General features: G+C 42.4%; 1 protein-coding gene across 1 annotated transcript; it reads right to left on the reverse strand.

Moving 5' to 3' along the window:
* Positions 1 to 5,121: 5,121 nt before the first annotated feature.
* TAF1A (TATA-box binding protein associated factor, RNA polymerase I subunit A) lies at positions 5,122 to 20,261 on the reverse strand. The gene is made up of 11 exons (XM_075267157.1): positions 20,212 to 20,261; positions 18,497 to 18,565; positions 16,407 to 16,573; positions 15,290 to 15,403; positions 12,342 to 12,540; positions 12,121 to 12,251; positions 11,618 to 11,776; positions 11,407 to 11,473; positions 9,956 to 10,079; positions 6,077 to 6,231; positions 5,122 to 5,503 (listed from the first exon to the last, which is right to left on the reverse strand). The coding sequence occupies exons 1-11, from the start codon at positions 20,213 to 20,215 to the stop codon at positions 5,385 to 5,387; spliced, it is 1,308 nt and encodes a 435-aa protein (XP_075123258.1). The 5' UTR covers positions 20,216 to 20,261; the 3' UTR covers positions 5,122 to 5,384.
* Positions 20,262 to 20,720: the final 459 nt, after the last annotated feature.

The following is a 20,720-nucleotide window of genomic DNA, read 5'->3' on the forward strand; positions in this document are numbered from 1 at the left end:
GAAGAATCCAGCCCGACCCTCACTCATGGACTTGGTAAGTAGAATTTTATCGAATTTTGCCTACCCCTGAAACGAGCATTTCCCCCCCATAGACTATAATGGGGTTCGAAACCCATTCGAACATTGTGCGGCTGTTTGAAGCGGATTTCGAACCCCGAACATTTTAGTGTTCGCTCATCTCTAAAAAGCATGCAAAATACTGGCCAAATATTGAAGTATAAACCAAGGGCACAGCGGTGAGGTATTACACAGCATAGAACCAATAGCAGTGCCCGTGATCAGAGAGGACTCTCTCACATCTCAATCATTCAATGGTGCCATTTTGAAGTACAATTTGTCCTGCCAAAAATAAGCCCCATACAAGTCTGTAAACTGAAATATATACAAAAAAAATTTTTTTTTTTTTTTTGGAAGTTGGTGAGTAAAAAAACAAAAATGAAAAAGCTAAACTAAAGCTAAAAAACACCTATAAAAAAATACAAAACCTCACAAAAACTATAAAAAATACAAAAACCCATAAAAACTAATATAAATTTTTTTTAAAAATTCAAAAATTCACAAAAACTAATAAAAAAAGTAAAAAATACAAAAACCACAAAAACTAATCTAAAAATATGTTAAAAAATACAAAACCCCACAAAAGCTAATAAAAAACCTAAAAAAATACAAAATCCCACAAAAGCTAATAAAAAAAACTTTTTTTTTTTTTTTTCACTAAAATACAATTTTTTGCCAATCCTTTTTATAGTAATATACTCCACTGATCTGTTATTATGTCGTATAAACGTATACACTTATTTTAGGTCAGTAATAAACGTAAAAAGAAGATGGTGGAATGTTTTTATTTTTCCTACCCATCGCATAAAAAATAAAAAATGTTATTGACAAAAGTAGTTTAGCATTTTTTATTTATTCAGCTTCTTGGAAAAACAGCTGCTCCAGAGCAAAAGCAAACCGCTCTCCGCATCTGCTTTTTCCATTCGGCGACCTTGTAAATAGTTCATAGGAGCCATTTACAAGGTGATCGTATTTTGGCCCCACAAAACTGGAACAGCACTTTAAATACTGGATATTAATAAAGATCAGCACATTACACACTAAGCGCTTTATAGAGTCTTCAAAGAGAACTTGTATTGTGTAAAGGGCGCTGGCCCAATGCCCAATTGCCAGGTCATCACGTCCAGCCACCAAGGTTTACGGGAGAGTTGCATACAAGACTCTTTGATATACAAAGCTTGCACAATGTCCTCGCACTTACTGATGCTCCGTGTACAGACTTACCAGATATATTTATCGACTCTCCGAATGTTGTTTATGGGACTTTCTCAGAAACTCATCAATACTACCGTCCCAAACACAAAAACTACCACATAAAAGACTCATGTGACCAAAACTTGTTAAATTTGCAGTTTTCACCAGTCTTATGTCTACAAGAAATAGCAAGAAATGAGTTTGGAGAGTCTGGAGCTTCATGGATTGGGTTTCGATGGAAGGACCAAGACATGGATTGTGAGTCAGGAGGTTGATGTCCTGGATCATTATGGAACAGTAAAAATGAGGCTTATAAATTAGGGACTTGATTTATTGGGTCTCCATTAAATGGCCAGAGCTGGAAGTTTGATGAACTGGAACTCCATTGGAATGGAGAGCTCCATGGAAAACGGCAGTCAGGTTTCCATGGACTGACAAAAACATGGCTTGTGAGATAGGAGTTTGGTGAACAGGATCATCATGGAACAAGCAAACGAGGCTTGTAAGTCAGGAATTAATTTATTTTGATCTCAATGGATTGGCCAGAATGAGGCCTGTGAGCCTGAAACTTGATAAATTAGATCTTCCATGGAATGGAGGTTCTTCAAAAATGGAATCCCAATGTCACGGCCTAAACAAGGCTTGTGAGCCGGATGAATTGGTTCTTCATGGAATTGCCAGAATAAGGAAGTTTGAGGAACTGGATCTCCATCGAATGGCCAGAACAAGATTTGTAATCTAGGAGGTGGATAAATTGGATTTTTATAGGACAGACATGAGGCAGCTGGTGAGAAGCTGAATAAACTGGATCTTCATTGAATGGTCAGAATGAGACTAGTGAGCTAGGAGCTTGGTGGATTTATTCTCCATCGAATGTCCACAGCTAGGAGCATCTCAAATTTGATTCCCATAGAATGGCCACAATTGGATAAATTGGATCTTCATGGAAAGGGCCAGACCGAGCCCTGTGCAACAGAAACTTGATGGATTAGATCTCCATGTAATGGCCAGAATAAGGCTTGTGAGACTGGAGCTGGATATTCATAGAGCAGCCAGAACAAGGCTCGTAAACCAGGAACTTGGCAGATTTGATCTGTTTAATTGAAACAATGAGGTTTGTGAGACAGAAGCTTAATGAACTGAATCTCTTTAGTGTGGCTAGAACTAGGCTTGTGAGACAGAAGGCCGATAATCGGGATCTTCATGGATTGGCCAAAACAGGGTTAGTAAGGCAGGAACGTAATGAACCGGATTACCAAGGATTATGAGCCTGGAGCTTGACATACTTGATCTCCACGACTGGGACCTGGATGAAATGAATAGTCACCGAATAGCTTAAAGGTAGACGAGTCAGGAGCTTGTTGGAATGGATCTCCATAGGATGGTCACAGTAAGGTTCCTGAGCCAGCAACTTGATGAATTGGGTCTTGGGCCAGATCATGTTTTACTTTCCGGCAGTAGTCCCTCAGATTAATCTGAATTTGGTGGAATGTAGGAGATGTTCCCACATCAAATATGTAGTGGAGTATATGGATGGAGCATAATGGTAGCAGTTGTTTTACCTTGGTGCAAGTTGTGCTCTTTTTTCCCCAAACTTCTTTAAGGTGTAACAGTGCTGTCCACTAGGAAAAGAATTAGTTACACGTTTCTGCTCACTTGTGTATTCGCACAGTATGTGACGGACCCCAAGCACGTGGTCCATGTTAGAAGACAATTTAGTGTTAAAATATTAGACTTAACCCTTAGAATTTTTTTTCCTGTGTGTAGCTATAACACATGGTGGAACCGCCCGGTATCTGTAATATATTAGGAGGGGTTAAGAGAGCGCACGTTGCCTCTTACATTGTAGGCTTACGGCTTACAACAAAACAATGTCGAGTTATTTTTCAATGACTACAGATGGTTTCCCTCCAGCCAATTCATGAAGGTGGTCAAGTTAGACAAGGCCAAGTGTAGAGAGCAATCCTAAACTGGTGGGATTGATTTATCGGTGAGGGTACGTTCCCACAGGACTGAAAAACACTGCAGATTTTTTTTTTTTTTCCTCTCCTGGAAATCCGGCAGTTCAGCTGAGGAAACTGCAGTGTCCATTTGAGTCTCCAAGCTGGGATTATCTTCTGTGCACCAGTTGGTGGCCGAGTGCTGATGCTCTGTAGCTCAACCACTGATGGTCTTACACTGCTGTATGGTCCATAGGTCAGGAAGTCTTGGGGCCCAAATGGAGACTTTCTGCTGGATCCCAGATTGAACGGACAGGTGAGTATATAGTATTTGTTACTTTAAGCTTCCGGGAATGGTGGTGGGTGACATCTGAAAGACTCCATTTTAGAACCTCAGGATCCACTCAAGTAGTCTTATTCCAAGATGGCGCTGCATAAGCGGCAGCCTCGATACAGAGCTCCACACTGAGAGCAACGTTTATCTTTTCTTTTTCACTCTTTTTGTCTGAATCTTCAAGAATCCTCTACTCAAGCAAACTAGCACTATGGATTTGCTAACTATATCGAATGGAAGAACATGCAGACTATTTTCTGTGTCCATTGTTTAAGCTTGAAGATACCTGCTCGGCTGGAATTTCCTGTGTACATGTGCAAAACCATCCCCTCAATGAGCTAAGGAAAGCATGGTCAACATGAAGCAGACAAAGCATGGAGGAGAAACCTGAATGGAATTGCGGACTTCACCTTTCAAGGAAATGTTTTTGGCGTCTATTGCTTATGCGTGGAAGATGCCCACAGTAGGCTGACTGGTATTTCATTCTTTTACTGTGGACACATGGGACTCTGTTACAGCCTAGGAACCTACCATCAACCCCCCCCATGAGTTAAGGACGCATGGCAAGAGAGCAGCGCCCCGTCTACCTGGATGGCTTTAGACTTCTTCGGGCAGATAGAACACATGACAGTGATAAGAAGATAGGAGGAGGGCTTGCGATGAAAGATGGGGTACTTTTGGGACATTGTTGTGGTTGAGGAACAATAGTGTTGATGCAAGATATCGAACTATCAGCTGTGAGCATGAGATCTTACTACCTACCAAAGGAACCACCACATGTCATCGTGATACCTGCATATGTCCCCCACCTCTGCAAAAAACTGTTTCTGCCTGTTATCCCTATATGCTGTGTCCCCCTCCTCGTGTCCTCCAACCGCAGTCGAGCTGTATAATCAACATCACTTCGCACAGAGAACTAAATGATCCTGAACTTTGTTTTTTGTTTCCTTCTTTTTAGTTGCTATGACTCCTAGGCCTCGTTCACACGGGGCACAGGACCGCGTATTTTGGTCCTGATTCTGATGCGAGAATAGGACCAAAATGCGCCTGCTGCAACTGTTGCGGCTTCCTGCTCCGGAATAGGCCCAAATGAACGGGCCAAGTCCGGAGGGTGCTGTCATGAGGCGGACGCCGGGGCTGACTCAGCCACGGAATCCACCTAAAGAAAGGGCAGCTCGCTTCTTTTTACCGTGAGCCGAAACATACCACTCACGGTAAAAAGGAAGCTAGCGGTCTGCATAGACCTCTATTGTGAGGGGGCGGATTCTGAGGTAGATTCGGCGTCAGAATCCACCTCCTCTTGCCCCGTGTGAACAAGCCCTTAGTATCTCTCTATTTGCCATGAGCTTGTATGCGTTTCTCTCTTGCTATATACTACTGTACTACCCATGATACTGTATTGCACTGAATTTCCCCATTGTGGGATTATCTTATCTTATTTCAGGATTCTTCCATTCCTCCGGTCTTGTGACAGACCAAACGTCCGGATAGGACAGCACCAATGTGAACATTGCTGTAATATATAACCTGTTTATGATCATAAAAGACGCAAAAAAAGTAACAAGAACCAACATTTGATCCACAAGATGGACAAAATAATTCACAATATACATCATCTCTCCATCGCAGCACCGGAAACATAAACCAAACCCTACAAATGGGTTCATAACAGGATCCCTCACATAGAACTGAGAGGGTTTAAGGCAGACTGGTCATTTAAGTACAGCGTAGGCAGCCATTTTTTAAAGGTCCATGATGCAACGGGGCAAGGAACTCTCGGACACAAGTCATCCCTTCTAAGTAAACCAATAGTAGGCCTGCTGGATCAGTCCACAATGGCGGCCTCCTCTACATCGTCTTCACACATCAGCACAGAACATTTGGTACTTCTTAATAAACTCCTTCATACGATTTAAGGTCTTCTTATTCCCCTTCTTCTTCTTCTCCGAACAATAGACTGAGGAATAATAGACACAACCTGGAAGAGGAAGAATGGCTTTGGATTACAGGCCTTGAATGGAGCAGTGTCACAGTTCCCCTACAAACCAGAGACTACAGAAGGTGAAGGGGGGGGGGGGGGGGGGGTCTTATTTTTGGGGAAACAGGGTATGGTCCTTTCTGTCTAGGGATCAATTCAAACTCTTTCCACTAAGCCTAAAATAGTTTGTGACTTCCTGTCTCCTGGAGATGGACCATCGGCCAAAGATTGAATGGTCTGAAGGAGACCATTCTGTGACCTGTACAGAGAGGGCATGTGACATCCACTATTGTGATTGGTGGATTTTGTGTCTTATCTACATATATATGATAGCTGTGATCATCAGTATGCTGTAAGTGAGGTGACTGCTGCAAAGAAATCTCCTACAGAAAACGGGAAGTCTCAGCATATTATTTAACTTGGGGGCCAGAGTCAGAATTGCAGAATTTTTAGTAATTTAAACAAAAAAAAAAAAAAAGAATTATTAAAAACCTCATGAAAAATATGTTTAACGTAAAACTTTAAAAATAAATCTCTACCCAATGAATGATACCATAGCATACTGTGACTTACCCAACCCCATTAACATTCCAGCTACCAAAGCTTTCTTCATGGAGAGTTCTGCACACTTCTGCCGGTCCTTGGTGGCTTGAGACATTGCGAAGTGGTACGATGGCCACCAGCTACTCCGGGGCTGCCAGGCCTCGATTATCCAATCCTTATGAGAACTGGAGAGAAAGCAGATTACTGAGCACTTCATCATCCCATATAAACTCCACATTTACATCTTACATGAAAAGCAGCTTTCATGTTCAGAGGTTCGTGTCGTGCGCCACGTGGTTTGAATCACAAACAGATGACATCATGAGATAAACACATGAAAACAAGAAACCTAAACATGTGCTCGAAGATGGGGAGGTCAAGTAAAAGGAGGGGGCGATATGGTTTGGTATCAGTCTATGTTACAAGTACAGGTCACTTTCTCTCACAAGAGCAACATACTCCTCTGCTGCTGCTATCGGCATTCCTGAAATAGAGGTAGCTTGTGAGAAGCCAGGCTTAGGCTAAGGCCCTACGTTGCGGAAACACAGCTTTTTTTGTTGTTGTATTTGTTCGAATACTATTCGCTCAACACTAGAGACAACCCCTTCAATAAGTCACTGCCTCTGACAAAATCAGCACACTACCTCTTCCGCTACAGTCCTCACTAACCAGATGCGACAGGTTAGATTGTATTCTCTCCTCCTCCACTTCATGGCCTTATGCTAGTCACATACAGATTTGTTCTAAGTAACCTATATAAATGCACAAGTTACTGCCTCCTACAAGATCAACCTATTCCTCTTTCGTTGTCGTCATCATCCCTGACAGGTGTCTGGCTATAAGATATTCGCTCTGCTTCATGGCAGTGTTCCAATCCCATACGGCCTTGTTCCTATAAATAACCATAATTGTAGGAGGCAGTGACCTGTGCAAAGTCAACCCACCGTTCTTCTGCTGCTGCTGTCATCATTCCTGACATATGCCTGGATATAAAGGATTCTCTTTTCATCTACTACATCACATTAGGCTAGTCATACACATTCTTGTTCTATGAATATCCATAACTGTAGGAAGCAGTGATCTATCCAAAATCAAACCACTCTTCTGCTGCTGCGGTCATCATTCCTGACATATGCCTAGATATAAAAGAATTATCTTCTCATCCACTACAACACATTGGGCTAGTCACACATGTCCACGTCCTTGTTCCTATGAATATCCATAATTGTAGGAGGCAGTGACCCATCCAAAGTCAAACCACTCTTCTGCTGCTGCGGTCATCATTCCTGACATATGCCTAGATATAAAAGAATTATCTTCTCATCCACTACAACACATTGGGCTAGTCACACATGTCCACGTCCTTGTTCCCATGAATATACATAATTGTAGGAGGCAGTGACCCGTCCAAAGTCAAACCACTCTTCTGCTGCTGCTATCATTCCTGAGATATGTCACACTATAGGGAATTTTCTACTCGCCCATTACATGACACTTCTCTGGTCACACAGACTCTGGTCTCCATTAAAATACATGAACAGACAAGTCACTGCCTCCTACAAGTTCAACACAGTCTTCTCTTGAAAAACTACTGAGGGACTACGAGAGAGCGCCAACAGTTAAAACTACCAAAACGAATCCACACGTGTGAATCCCCTATAAAGAAAAAAAATAAAAATGCATTGCACGGTAATTTTTTTTGTTTTAGGGTGAAAATTCCTTTGATTCCTATTTTAAAGGCCAATTAAACCGATTATACGGAGGCAGTAAAAGGAGAACTGCTGCGAAATTCACAGTAACAAAGGATTATGGGGCCAGACCATGTGTGCCCGAACCTTCACAGGCGAGCTCACTAATCCCTATTTCACGCCTACTGATTTATTGAGAATTCTGGGCTAAGTGCTAAAGGAATTTTTTTTTTTTTTTTTTTTTATTTTAAAGGAAAAATCCACGTGACCTTATAAAAGAATCTCTCCAGATTGTATCACCTCTTAAATGTGGATGAACTTTCAAGGACAGATTAGGAAATAGCACACGAAGCAAACCCCTACAATATTAGCAGGAAAAAAAAAAAACTACATCTAGAATACTTTTTTTAAAAAAAAATTCTGTATGTGCAAGTTATGGCTGTGATGCCAATTCTTAAAGCGAGTGTAACCAAAGCCAGCACATAAACCTGAATCAAACTGTGTCTTTCCCTTGTGGATTGTTGCTTTCATTGCTGAGATATCGCTTTTGCAAATATATGCAAATTAGGTCTAAGGAGCAATGAGGGTATTGTCATTGCTCCAAAGAGCTAAGCAAGAATGCCCTTAATGCTCCAAAGAGTTAATTAGCATATTGACAAAAACAGATATCTTGACCTCAATTTACAAGGAGAAAACACTGTATGATTCAGGTGACACTAACCTATCTATCTGCAGGGCTGGGGTGATATGCTGGGTCTGGTGACAGTAACCTATCTATCTGCAGGGCTGGGGTGATATGATGGGGTCTGGTGACACTAACCTATCTATCTGCAGGGCTAGGGTGATATGCTGGGTCTGGTGACAGTAACCTATCTATCTGCAGGGCTGGGGTGATATGCTGGGTCTGGTGACACTAACCTATCTATCTGCAGGGCTGGGGTGATATGATGGGGTCTGGTGACACTAACCTATCTATCTGCAGGGCTGGGGTGATATGCTGGTTCTGGTGATACTAACCTATCTATCTGCAGGGCTGGGGTGATATGCTGGTTCTGGTGACAGTAACCTATCTATCTGCAGGGCTGGGGTGATATGATGGGGTCTGGTGACACTAACCTATCTATCTGCAGGGCTGGGGTGATATGCTGGGTCTGGTGACACTAACCTATCTATCTGCAGGGCTGGGGTGATATGCTGGTTCTGGTGACACTAACCTATCTATCTGCAGGGCTGGGGTGATATGCTGGTTCTGGTGACAGTAACCTATCTATCTGCAGGGCTGGGGTGATATGCTGGTTCTGGTGACACTAACCTATCTATCTGCAGGGCTGGGGTGATATGCTGGTTCTGGTGACACTAACCTATCTATCTGCAGGGCTGGGGTGATATGCTGGTTCTGGTGACACTAACCTATCTATCTGCAGGGCTGGGGTGATATGCTATAGTTGGAACCTACCAATCACATATTAATGATCTAAGTTACCAACACGTAACACTAAAAAAAAAAAAACAACACTTTAAAGGGTTTGTCAGGACTTATTTTCTTTATGGTCTATCCTCAATATCTGGTCAGTAGGGGGCAGTCAGCTAACCTGAGACAGAGACACATCTGGCTGTAGCACCTATGTTGGAGAGAAGGCGTCTGGCCACTATACAGTGGACAGAGCTTTCTTCATCTGACCCTATATGATATACTGAGGATAGGCCATGAATAAATAAACCCAGACAATCCCTTTAAGATCATCAAAAATAAATAAAAATCAATTTTATTAGGACCCATGTATCAAACTAGAAGCCCTCCTTTCTTCCATATACAATGCATAGTCTTGCCAATGTGAACTTGATCGACCAAATACAAAATAATAATAATTCTGCCAACCCTGCGCAGCGATACAAGTCAATTTGTTTTTTTACAAGAGATATGAGGTTTCTCTGGCCGGGGCCTCCCTGACAATGATCTGTTACTCTTGGCTTCTATTCCTGAGGTATTTTAATCAGATTTTGATCTTTCAGAATAAAACGTTACCAGGACTTAACACTTCTCCGATTATAGTCCGTGTGCAGTAGGGACACAGGCGGCGGACACACACACATATGTCACACGTATGGGGTATCACAGAAGGGAGCAGACACTGGATTTGTGAGCTGTAGCCAGACATAGCACCACACCGGAGCACACAATGTATGGTGACCCCACAACGCTCATATACAAGTCACTTACTTCCAAAAGGTGTCCTTCATTCGCTTCCCCAAGTACTTCCATGCCTTCACACTATCCTTCCAACCAGAAAAATCCAACAGATCAAACAGGACGTTTAGGGAAAGTCGCTGATCATCTTCTGAGCCTGTCAATAAGATTAGAAAAAAAAAAAAAGTGAAACTGATCACAGAAGATCCCAGAGATGTAGTAATGACCTAACTTATTAGTCACCAGATCGAAGACACAAATATACAGTATGTATATATATACACACACACACATTATATATATATATATATATATATATATATATACATATACATATGGATCTGTCCTCTCTCCTGTGTGGTGTAGAATATAGAGGATCTCTCCTGTGCGGTGTAGTATATAGAGGATCTGTCCTGTGTGGTGTAGTATATAGAGGATCTGTCTTGTGTGGTGTAGTATATAGAGGATCTGTCCTGTGTGGTGTAGTATATAGAGGATCTCTCCTGTGTGGTGTAGTATATAGAGGATCTCTCCTGTGTGGTGTAGTATATAGAGGATCTCTCCTGTGTGGTGTAGTATATAGAGGACCTGTCCTGTGTGGTGTAGTATATAGAGGACCTGTCCTGTGTGGTGTAGTATATAGAGGACCTGTCCTCTCTCCTGTGTGGTGTAGTATATAGAGGATCTCTCCTGTGTGGTGTAGTATATAGAGGACCTGTCCTGTGTGGTGTAGTATATAGAGGACCTGTCCTCTCTCCTGTGTGGTGTAGTATATAGAGGATCTCTCCTGTGTGGTGTAGTATATAGAGGACCTGTCCTGTGCGGTGTAGTATATAGAGGATCTGTCCTGTGCGGTGTAGTATATAGAGGATCTGTCCTGTGCGGTGTAGTATATAGAGGATCTGTCCTGTGCGGTGTAGTATATAGAGGATCTGTCCTGTGCGGTGTAGTATATAGAGGATCTGTCCTGTGTGGTGTAGTATATAGAGGATCTGTCCTATTTGGTGTAGTATATAGAGGATCTGTCCTGTGCGGTGTAGTATATAGAGGATCTGTCCTGTGCGGTGTAGTATATAGAGGATCTGTCCTGTGCGGTGTAGTATATAGAGGATCTATTGGCTCTCCTCCACAGTGTAGTATACAGAGATTGCAGTCATTTATATGATATTACTTTCAATAGATTTTACTTTAGACATAGTTCACTATTTGGACAGTCGGTGTTTTCGGCTTACAGAGATCTATCAGTACATCCAGACATCGGAGCAGTACACGGCGCCATCTATAGGAGAAACTGGTTTTGAACATCTGGAGACGTCTAGTTTGGTTACAAGCCTCCACCTAGTGGCAGATGATAGCACTGCAGCCTAGCCCTGCTCTACCACTATACTTGGGCCACATTCTCTATCTATAGGTGTGAATGCGGTAACAATATCGGAGCGTTGATGTTCTGCACAGAAACGAATTCCATTATCATTGTGACTTACCAGAAACGTAAAGCAGTTTGCTAAATTTCAGCATGAGTTTGTGGGATGGAGTCATTGAATGCAAAACCTGGAAAGAAGAAAAACTTTATCATAACCTTGTCGATTTTTTGGGCCTTGCAGAGGGATCAGGAGGTTGCAGCCATATGAATCCTGATCTGTACAGCGCCTCAGTATATGCAGGCGATACATACAGCACAGTATTGATACTCACCCGCAGCACGTCTATGAGCTTCTCGCGGGAAGCCTCGTTCCTCTTCATGAAGTTGTACAGGTACACGTGGGCATTTGGGTTGGGTGGGTTCTTAGGATTAGACGCGTAGCTGGTCAAAACTTTTTCCGCCTCCGTTTTGTCTCCAGAAGATTCAAGAAGCTTAAAAAAAATAAAAAAAATAAATGGGCGCGGGTCCCCTGCCGATCTATTCTAAGGCTAGGTCATGAATTTAGCCTACAACACCCCATTGCCTTTAAATAAATGGGACAGAGCTGCAATACCAAGAACAGCCACTACGCTATGGATGGCGCTATGCCTTGTATTCAGTGAAAAGGCTGCAGCACTTGTCCCACCTCTTCGAAAAGCTGATCCGTGGTGGTGCCTGGGTAAGACCCCCGCCAAGGGGTCAGATATTGATTGGAACCCCAAACGTATATGGACGCTAGAAGAGAAATCTTATTCAAGTTTTAAGGAGGCCGCTACAAGCCAGGAACGTTACTTACATCCACATAATTGAGAACGAAAGGATCCCACACCCCGGGGAACTTAAGGATCTCCTGAAATGTGCCGGTGGCCTGTCTGTAGTAACTGCCTATGGCCTGGGTGGAAGACGACCGAGAGGGGTAAGCGGCATCTGGAGGAGCAGGAGAAGGACAAATCATCATCATCATCATCGGACTGATAGGGACGTACCAATAAAATATGATAGAGATCTACACATTACCATCCTGACTCATGGCTGATCTTCTGTCCTTCCAGGAGCGGTAGTTCAGGACGGCTCTATGAGCCTGGATCAGACTCTGCAGCCTCTTCTGTTCAGCGGAGTGCAGACCATTCCTCCAGCTCTCAGCGAGACTCAGCACCCGGTAAGCTTCATCTGTCTCACCATTACACAAGTTGTGATACACCTGCTCCAAGGAGATCTGTAATACACAGCAAGAAACAGGCAGGGCTATGGTAAGACACCCAGGAGTAAGAAACCAAGGAGCAGTATTATAGTAGTTATATTCTTGTACATAGGAGTAGTATTATAGTAGTTATATTCTTGTACATAGGAGCAGTATTATAGTAGTTATATTCTTGTACATAGGAGCAGTATTATAGTAGTTATATTCTTGTACATAGGAGCAGTATTATAGTAGTTATATTCTTGTACATAGGACAGTATTATAGTAGTTATATTCTTGTACATAGGAGCAGTATTATAGTAGTTATATTCTTGTACATAGGAGCAGTATTATAGTAGTTATATTCTTGTACATAGGACAGTATTATAGTAGTTATATTCTTGTACATAGGAGCAGTATTATAGTAGTTATATTCTTGTACATAGGAGCAGTATTATAGAAGTTATATTCTTGTACATAGGAGCAGTATTATAGTAGTTATATTCTTGTACATAGGAGCAGTATTATAGTAGTTATATTCTTGTACATAGGAGCAGTATTATAGTAGTTATATTCTTGTACATAGGAGCAGTATTATAGTAGTTATATTCTTGTACATAGGGGGCAGTATTATAGTAGTTATATTCTTGTACATAGGAGCAGTATTATAGTAGTTATATTATTGTACATAGGAGTAGTATTATAGTAGTTATATATAGGAGCAGTATTATAGTAGTTATATTCTTGTACATAGGAGTAGTATTATAGTAGTTATATTCTTGTACATAGGGGGCAGTATTATAGTAGTTATATTCTTGTACATAGGAGTAGTATTATAGTAGTTATATTCTTGTACATAGGAGCAGTATTATAGTAGTTATATTATTGTACATAGGAGTAGTATTATAGTAGTTATATATAGGAGCAGTATTATAGTAGTTATATTCTTGTACATAGGAGTAGTATTATAGTAGTTATATTCTTGTACATAGGGGGCAGTATTATAGTAGTTATATTCTTGTACATAGGAGTAGTATTATAGTAGTTATATTCTTGTACATAGGAGCAGTATTATAGTAGTTATATTATTGTACATAGGAGTAGTATTATAGTAGTTATATATAGGAGCAGTATTATAGTAGTTATATTCTTGTACATAGGAGTAGTATTATAGTAGTTATATTCTTGTACATAGGGGGCAGTATTATAGTAGTTATATTCTTGTACATAGGAGTAGTATTATAGTAGTTATATTCTTGTACATAGGAGCAGTATTATAGTAGTTATATTATTGTACATAGGAGTAGTATTATAGTAGTTATATATAGGAGCAGTATTATAGTAGTTATATTCTTGTACATAGGAGTAGTATTATAGTAGTTATATTCTTGTACATAGGGGGCAGTATTATAGTAGTTATATTCTTGTACATAGGAGTAGTATTATAGTAGTTATATTCTTGTACATAGGTGTAGTATTATAGTAGTTATATTCTTTTACATAGGGGTAGTATTATAGTAGTTATATTCTTGTACATAGGAGCAGTATTATAGTAGTTATATTCTTGTACATAGGAGCAGTATTATAGTAGTTATATTCTTTTACATAGGGGACAGTATTATAGTAGTTATATTCTTGTACACTGACAAGAGAAAAAGTCAATATTTGTCTTTGTAATAAGAAAACACGTGGACAATATGAAGTCAGGGTATTATGAATCACCTATTAGGGACAGTCTGGGCAGCGCCAGTGGAGACAGCTATGGGTGTGTACACATTACACAGCCAGAAAATACAGGATCTCAGAAATTTGTATCCTGGATAAACATTATAATCTGTGAGAACATAGAAATCCATCTACAGACTGGAAATGTGCAAAAGCACATATAGTATGTAAGGTATTAAAAATATAGGGGAAAACCATGTAAATGTCAATACCATCTATTACCCTGTAGGAGGCAACACTTTTGTCTTTCTATGCGAAGGTAGGCATGGGCTATTTGTGCAATACACCAATTTAAGAAATATACCAATAAAATAGCTGACAAATGAGAAATTATTTTAAGTAAAGCATATAGGAAAATAATATAGTAGGAGGACAGAGCAGCAGAGGCACTCCGCACAGTGTGAAGGGAGATTTTAAATTTTAGTCATGACTAGAGATGAGCGAGTACTGTTCAGATCAGCCGATCCGAACAGCACGCACGTATTGAAATGAATGGAAGCACCTGGTACTTCCGCTTTGACGCTGGCCGGCCGCTTAACCCCCCCGCGTGCCGGCTACGTCCATTCATTTCAATGCGTGCGTGCTGTTCGGATCGGCTGATCTGAACAGTACTCGCTCATCTCTAGTCATGACGCAAGTGTGAACAGAGCTTTACACCAGACACCATGCATAAGAATACCTGCCCCCCAGAACACAGTGACTGCACCAGCAAAATAGTGAGCGCAGCTCTGGAGTATAATACAGGATATAACTCAGGATCAGTACAGGATAAGTAATGTAATGTATGTACACAGTGACTGCACCAGCAGAATAGTGAGTGCGGCTCTGGAGTATAATACAGGGTATAAGTGAGGATCTGTACAGGATAAGTAATGTAATGTATATAGAAAGTCGTTCACCATATTACTTAGTATGGGCAGGTAACGGCTTTCCATACTAGACCCGTTCTCAGTTCCTAGTCCAGAGATGCACCATAAAAGCACTAACACTCGTGCACTGTTGTAGTGACCACATTGCACGAGGAGCTCTTGTATCCCTCTCTCTATAGTTACACACTCACTAAAAGATAGTGCTTCATTCCGAGGTTCTTCATGATTTCATGGAATACATTGATGTCTTCACTTGTGCTTTTGGGATGATTTAATAGGATCTCGGTTCCTAATCTCCAAATGTTCTATGATTTAAAAAAAATAATTAATACATTTAAAAAAGAAACAAACAATAGTGTCAATATGGTCAGTCTATGAGAAGATAGTGCTGAGCCTCTACGCCCAAGTGTTATATGTCTGTGGCTTTTCATGCCCTTCACAGAATTTCCCTCATCTGCCCAGAAACTGCAGCCATCTACATTCACCGCCAACGTTTTTGAGCAATCAGTGCCCGATATGCTAATTAGGCTCTCCACTGGCAGGTGGGCGCCCCCTGGTGCAACAGACAAGGGGGTGTGGTTATAAGCTCTGTTGCTGCCCAATCAGCAGCGGACAATGTCAAGGCGACTCCTGCACTCTCTCACAAGATCACATGTCGTCAAAGTAGCCGACACTAACAGGATCACTTGAGTGGAGGGATGTTTGCAGCGGAGGCGGCGGGGAAGCGCCGCAGAGGTGAAGGGCCAACCATGAATAGAGACAAGTTTGGTATACTCTTACAAAACCACATCTCTATCTCAGAAAAATACTGGGGCATAGTCTTTCTACCCTAGGGCAATGAACACTTTCCACTGTCTCAGCATGACCCCCTTGGCAATAACCAGTAAAAAGTAGGTATTTAGCATGACCCCTAGGCAATAAGCAATGGCTTATTACAAGGGTCTGTGGGCCGCCATAGGCAAATGCTCCCAATAATAAGCAGCTGTGCCCTGAGCAGCCATAATGGCACTGTAGGCAACAAGCACACACAACAACACCCCAAACTAAGTTCGACTGCCCCCAGCAATAACCTGCTGTCACTTCAGCAGCCACTGACTCTTTAAACAACAAGCAATTGCCCCCCTGAGCAGCCAGGAAGACCCCCTATGCCTATCAGGAGAAAAAAAAGCACCAAGAACTTGGAAACGGTGAGGGGTAAAAAAGATTCCGGCTGCCTCAGAAATAGTGACGTGGCACCAGATGCAAAGAACTGGATTCTCTGGAAGTTCCTAGTTAAAAAAACCCCAAAAACAAATATAAGTGGGTCACCTCTGAGGCCGATTTCTGTCGCAGCACGTTTCGACATTCCATTGTCTGGAGGTAAGATGTCAAGAGTCCGGCCGCTCTATCCCACTGATTCTTAAACATGGCTTGGCGGATGAGTTTGAGACACAGATCACCTGTCGCGTGGCAGCTCTTCAGGGGTCTCCCAAACACTGTTGAGGTAAACACAAAAAAATCTCCACATTATAGGTTGCACAAGGTACAGGAACGGCTGACACGTAGAGATCACTTATCTCTCAGAAACGTCAAATTATCCTGGAGACGTTCAGTACAGTTTGCTCCCTTACCAACAGACGATGCATCGTTGCAGGCCAGCAATGAACTGCTCATAGGTGACATGGCCTTTTGATAGCTCAGTTCCATTCAAAGGAATGGGATAAAGCTACAATACCAAGCACAACCACTATAACATGAACGGCGCTGTGTTTGGCATTCAGTTCAGAGGCCGCAGCACTCGCCGAAAAGTCACAACCTCTTCAATCAGTTAAAGGGGTTTTCTGGCCTCAAATCAGGTCTTCATACTGATGAAGAATAAGAATAAGTCACCAGTATATGATCTGTGGGGTTCTGACTGAGGACCTATTCCAGGACCCTGCACAGATCAGCAGTTACAGCAGCCTCCAGGTACAGGTAGATGCTAGGGGACAGGCAGGGAGTGTAATAGGAGCAGTATTAAAGTTCCCCGAAACCATCACTATGTTAAGAATGGGGCAACACGGCGGCTCAGTGGTTAGCACTGCAGCCTTGCAGTGCTGGAGTCCTGGGTTCGAATCCCGCCAGGAGTTTGTATGTTCTCCCCGGGTTTGCATCGATTTCCACCCATTCAACAAAGACATACAGATAGGGAAAAATAAAGTACATTGTGATCCTTATACGGGGCTCACCATCTAATTTTAAAAAAATTAGCTGCTACAACAGCTGATCTGTGCGGGGTCCAGGGACAGGTCATCAGTATGAAAATTTAATTTGAAGCCGGAGAAGCCCAGTGGGGGTGGTGGACTCCGATGGAGAGGATACTGAAGATCTATACCAAGGACAGGTCATCAGTATCATGGAGGCCACACATTATAGAAAAGCTGAGTATTTAGTTGCAGTTTTTGATGCAGCTTGTTGAGCCAAACCCAGTGGCTTTAGCGATAAGACAACGCTAAAACTGTTTGAAGCCGCTTGGATTTGGCTCAAAAACCTGCAGCTTTTCCAAAAAAATGTGTCACTTCAGTCTTAACGGATTCCTTGCACTTGGTTAAATGTAGGAGGGACCACGGTGGCTCAGTGGTTAGCACTGCAGCCTTGCAGCACTGGAGTCCTGGATTCGAATCCCGCAAAGAACATCATCTGCAAGGAGTTCGTATGTTTGCATGGATTTCCTCCCATATTCCAAAGACATACTGATAGGGAAAAATGTACATTGTGTGCCCTGTGTGGACTCAATCTACACAAACTTGTAGGAGACTGCATCTACTGTATACCAGAGAGGACCTATTGATGTAACGCTTTGGGTGTGCAGTATCTACTGTGCTGTGTAATATTGAGTCACAAGAGAGACTTGTCCGCTTTCCGCACAATAGAGAATGAGTGTTTGATCTGTCTGCCCCTTGGGATCCCCCCCACTAAACTTGAGAACAGGGTCCTTACACTAGGTTCCAATGCCTGTAATATACATGTATGTGCCTCGAAAGTGGATACCTCCGGCCCGTGTATTTTACTGTAATTAATGGGAGCTAGGCGCCCCAGCACTACACAGGGCTCGGGCCCAGCAGCTTCAGGGCCCTAGGCTGGGCATAGTATGGATAACAGACCAGATAAAGTGGCTCCGTACAGCTGATCGATGCGGGGGCCGGCTGTTGGTCCCCCACTAGTAAGATATTAACCTAAATCCTGAACATCCCCTTTAAGTTGCACAAATAGACATATTCGGTAATCACCCTGTAGTGACTGATGCAGAGAGACAAAACTTTACTATATACCTATGGCTATAGGATATAGGAATTGGATCGCTGAATCAGAAAAGCAGAGCAATAAAGTAGTATAAAAAATTCAATCAATCAGCTCAACATTTTGCTTGTATGACTTACAAGGATTCCCTTGCTTCCTAGAAACCAAGATTCCATGAACCTCCTCGTCTTCCACGGATACATCAGATTCTGGATAGAGGGGAAAAAAAAAACAACCAGTCAATTCCTCCTTCGCCAATGCAAAAATGAAGAAACTTTACAAAACATTAAATATCTATTGTTCTATACATACAGCCCCGATGCAGATCTGTGTGTCTGCATGGTTACAGACTATGGTGTATCGAGTGATGATAATCGAATGGAGGTTTCTCTTAGTGGGAACCCCCCCAAAACCCCCCCCCCAAAAAAAAACTACTACACGTCTGAAGGGGTTAATACAAATGTGGCCTAGTTTAGGTTTCCTCTAGTCCAGTGATGGCGAACCAGTGACCCCCACACAATATGATCTGTGCCACAGATGTTTGCCCACAGAGAGGGCTCCGAGTGCCTCCTCTGCCATAGGTTCGCCATCACTGCTCTAGCCAAACCCTTTTCCTAAAGACCGGGTGTCAAAGTGTTTGAAATGTATAAAAAAAATGGTTCTCGGCGTGTACTTGTAAACGTCTCCACAAACAGATCACAACACATAGAAAAATAAATCCCTAATAGGCAATAACCAAAGCAAGAAGCCTATATAGTATAATACATATATACAGTATATATCCTACTTACTATAAGACAAACCACACAGGACGTGTGTGATAGCAAGACGAGGGATAAGTGGATGTACAGATTCTATATAAATATACACACACACACGTATACAGGTGTTGGATTATGTATATGATATTATGTCTATGTATAAGATATACGCATTTGGAGATCCAATATATACAGTGCGGGGATTAAGCCATAAAATGAGGACATGGGAAGGAGCCGAATTCCTCATAAATCTCTTGGTCCCTGCAGCGGTCTGGCCATTTCGTCAGACTAGCACAACAATGGCAGGATGAAGATCTACGCCAGTTACAGACTACGGTAGATTTCCACTATAACTGCTGTCCCCACACAGTGTAGAGAGCAAGGCAGAGAAGGGGGGGGGGGGTGGAACACATTGGGCGCAAGAAAGGGCTTTGTGCCAAATATGAGCCATAATAGCAAAACTGTCACAGAGGGAATGATAAATTCCTGTGATTTATACACACACAAAACATACAGGTATGTAGCTTTATACCATGCATGCCCACAAGTGTGCGGCTATATACCACGCATGCCCACGAGTGTGCGGCTATATACCACGCATGCCCACGAGTGTGCAGCTATATACCACGCATGCCCACGAGTGTGCGGCTATATACCACGCATGCCCACGAGTGTGCGGCTATATACCACGCATGCCCACGAGTGTGCGGCTATATACCACACATGCCCACGAGCGTGCGGCTATATACCACGCATGTCCACGAGCGTGCGGCTATATACCACGCATGTCCACGAGTGTGCGGCTGTATACCACACATGCCCACGAGCGTGCGGCTATATACCATGCATGTCCACGAGTGTGCGGCTATATACCACGCATGCCCACGAGTATGGGGCTATATACAATGCATGCACAGGATTATGGGGCTATATACAATGTATACACAAGTAGAAAGCTATATACAATGCATAGACATGAACTGGTAGCTATATACAATGTATACACAAACTATGACTACGTAGATATATGCAGTATATATACTATGTATATGCCACACATCTATAGGCCATTCATTTCCATGCATAGAACTCACCCATGTTGATCAGCTGTTGGTCGATGCTAAATCCTAGTGGGCTAAAGGACTTCCGCTGACGTCATGACCATGTGATCAGACTCTGGTGTGGGCGGAGCTATTTAAGACAGTGCCGAATTACACAGGAAGAGCAAGATGCAGTGAATGGAGACTTCCGGTCTACGTCGCCATCTTGTGGTTGGCAGGATCAGGGTGTTGTGACCCTGGTATGAACTTTATTCAAGTTTTCAATTCGTTACACTTACAGCGCGCGCCAGTGACGTAGTTCCGGTTTCCCGAGTCACGCTGCAGAACAGCATCACGGGAGATGAAGTTTCCCCCCCCCCCCCTTTACAGCATTTCATTAAAAGTTTACGTTTCCATATAAGGGGTATATCATGTACCCTCCATATGATTAGAAGATGGTTATGCTTATTGGTTATTCTAGGCAATAAACTGGCCAATCAGATGACAGATTACATTTTCAAACTTGCCTTTGTCAAATGAAAGGTGGCATGTAATAGGTTGCA

This window comes from Leptodactylus fuscus, chromosome 3 (assembly GCF_031893055.1).
Source record: "Leptodactylus fuscus isolate aLepFus1 chromosome 3, aLepFus1.hap2, whole genome shotgun sequence".
Classification (NCBI taxonomy): domain Eukaryota; kingdom Metazoa; phylum Chordata; class Amphibia; order Anura; family Leptodactylidae; genus Leptodactylus; species Leptodactylus fuscus.

Bases quoted from the DNA above. Each gene is read 5' to 3' on its own strand.
- TAF1A (XM_075267157.1), bottom strand. The intron at 16,574-18,496 runs GTAAGTCATACA...TTACCTCAACAG, and splicing joins TAGGAAGCAAGGGAATCCTT to TGTTTGGGAGACCCCTGAAG. The intron at 5,504-6,076 runs GTAAGTCACAGT...TTCCTCTTCCAG, and splicing joins TGGAATGTTAATGGGGTTGG to GTTGTGTCTATTATTCCTCA.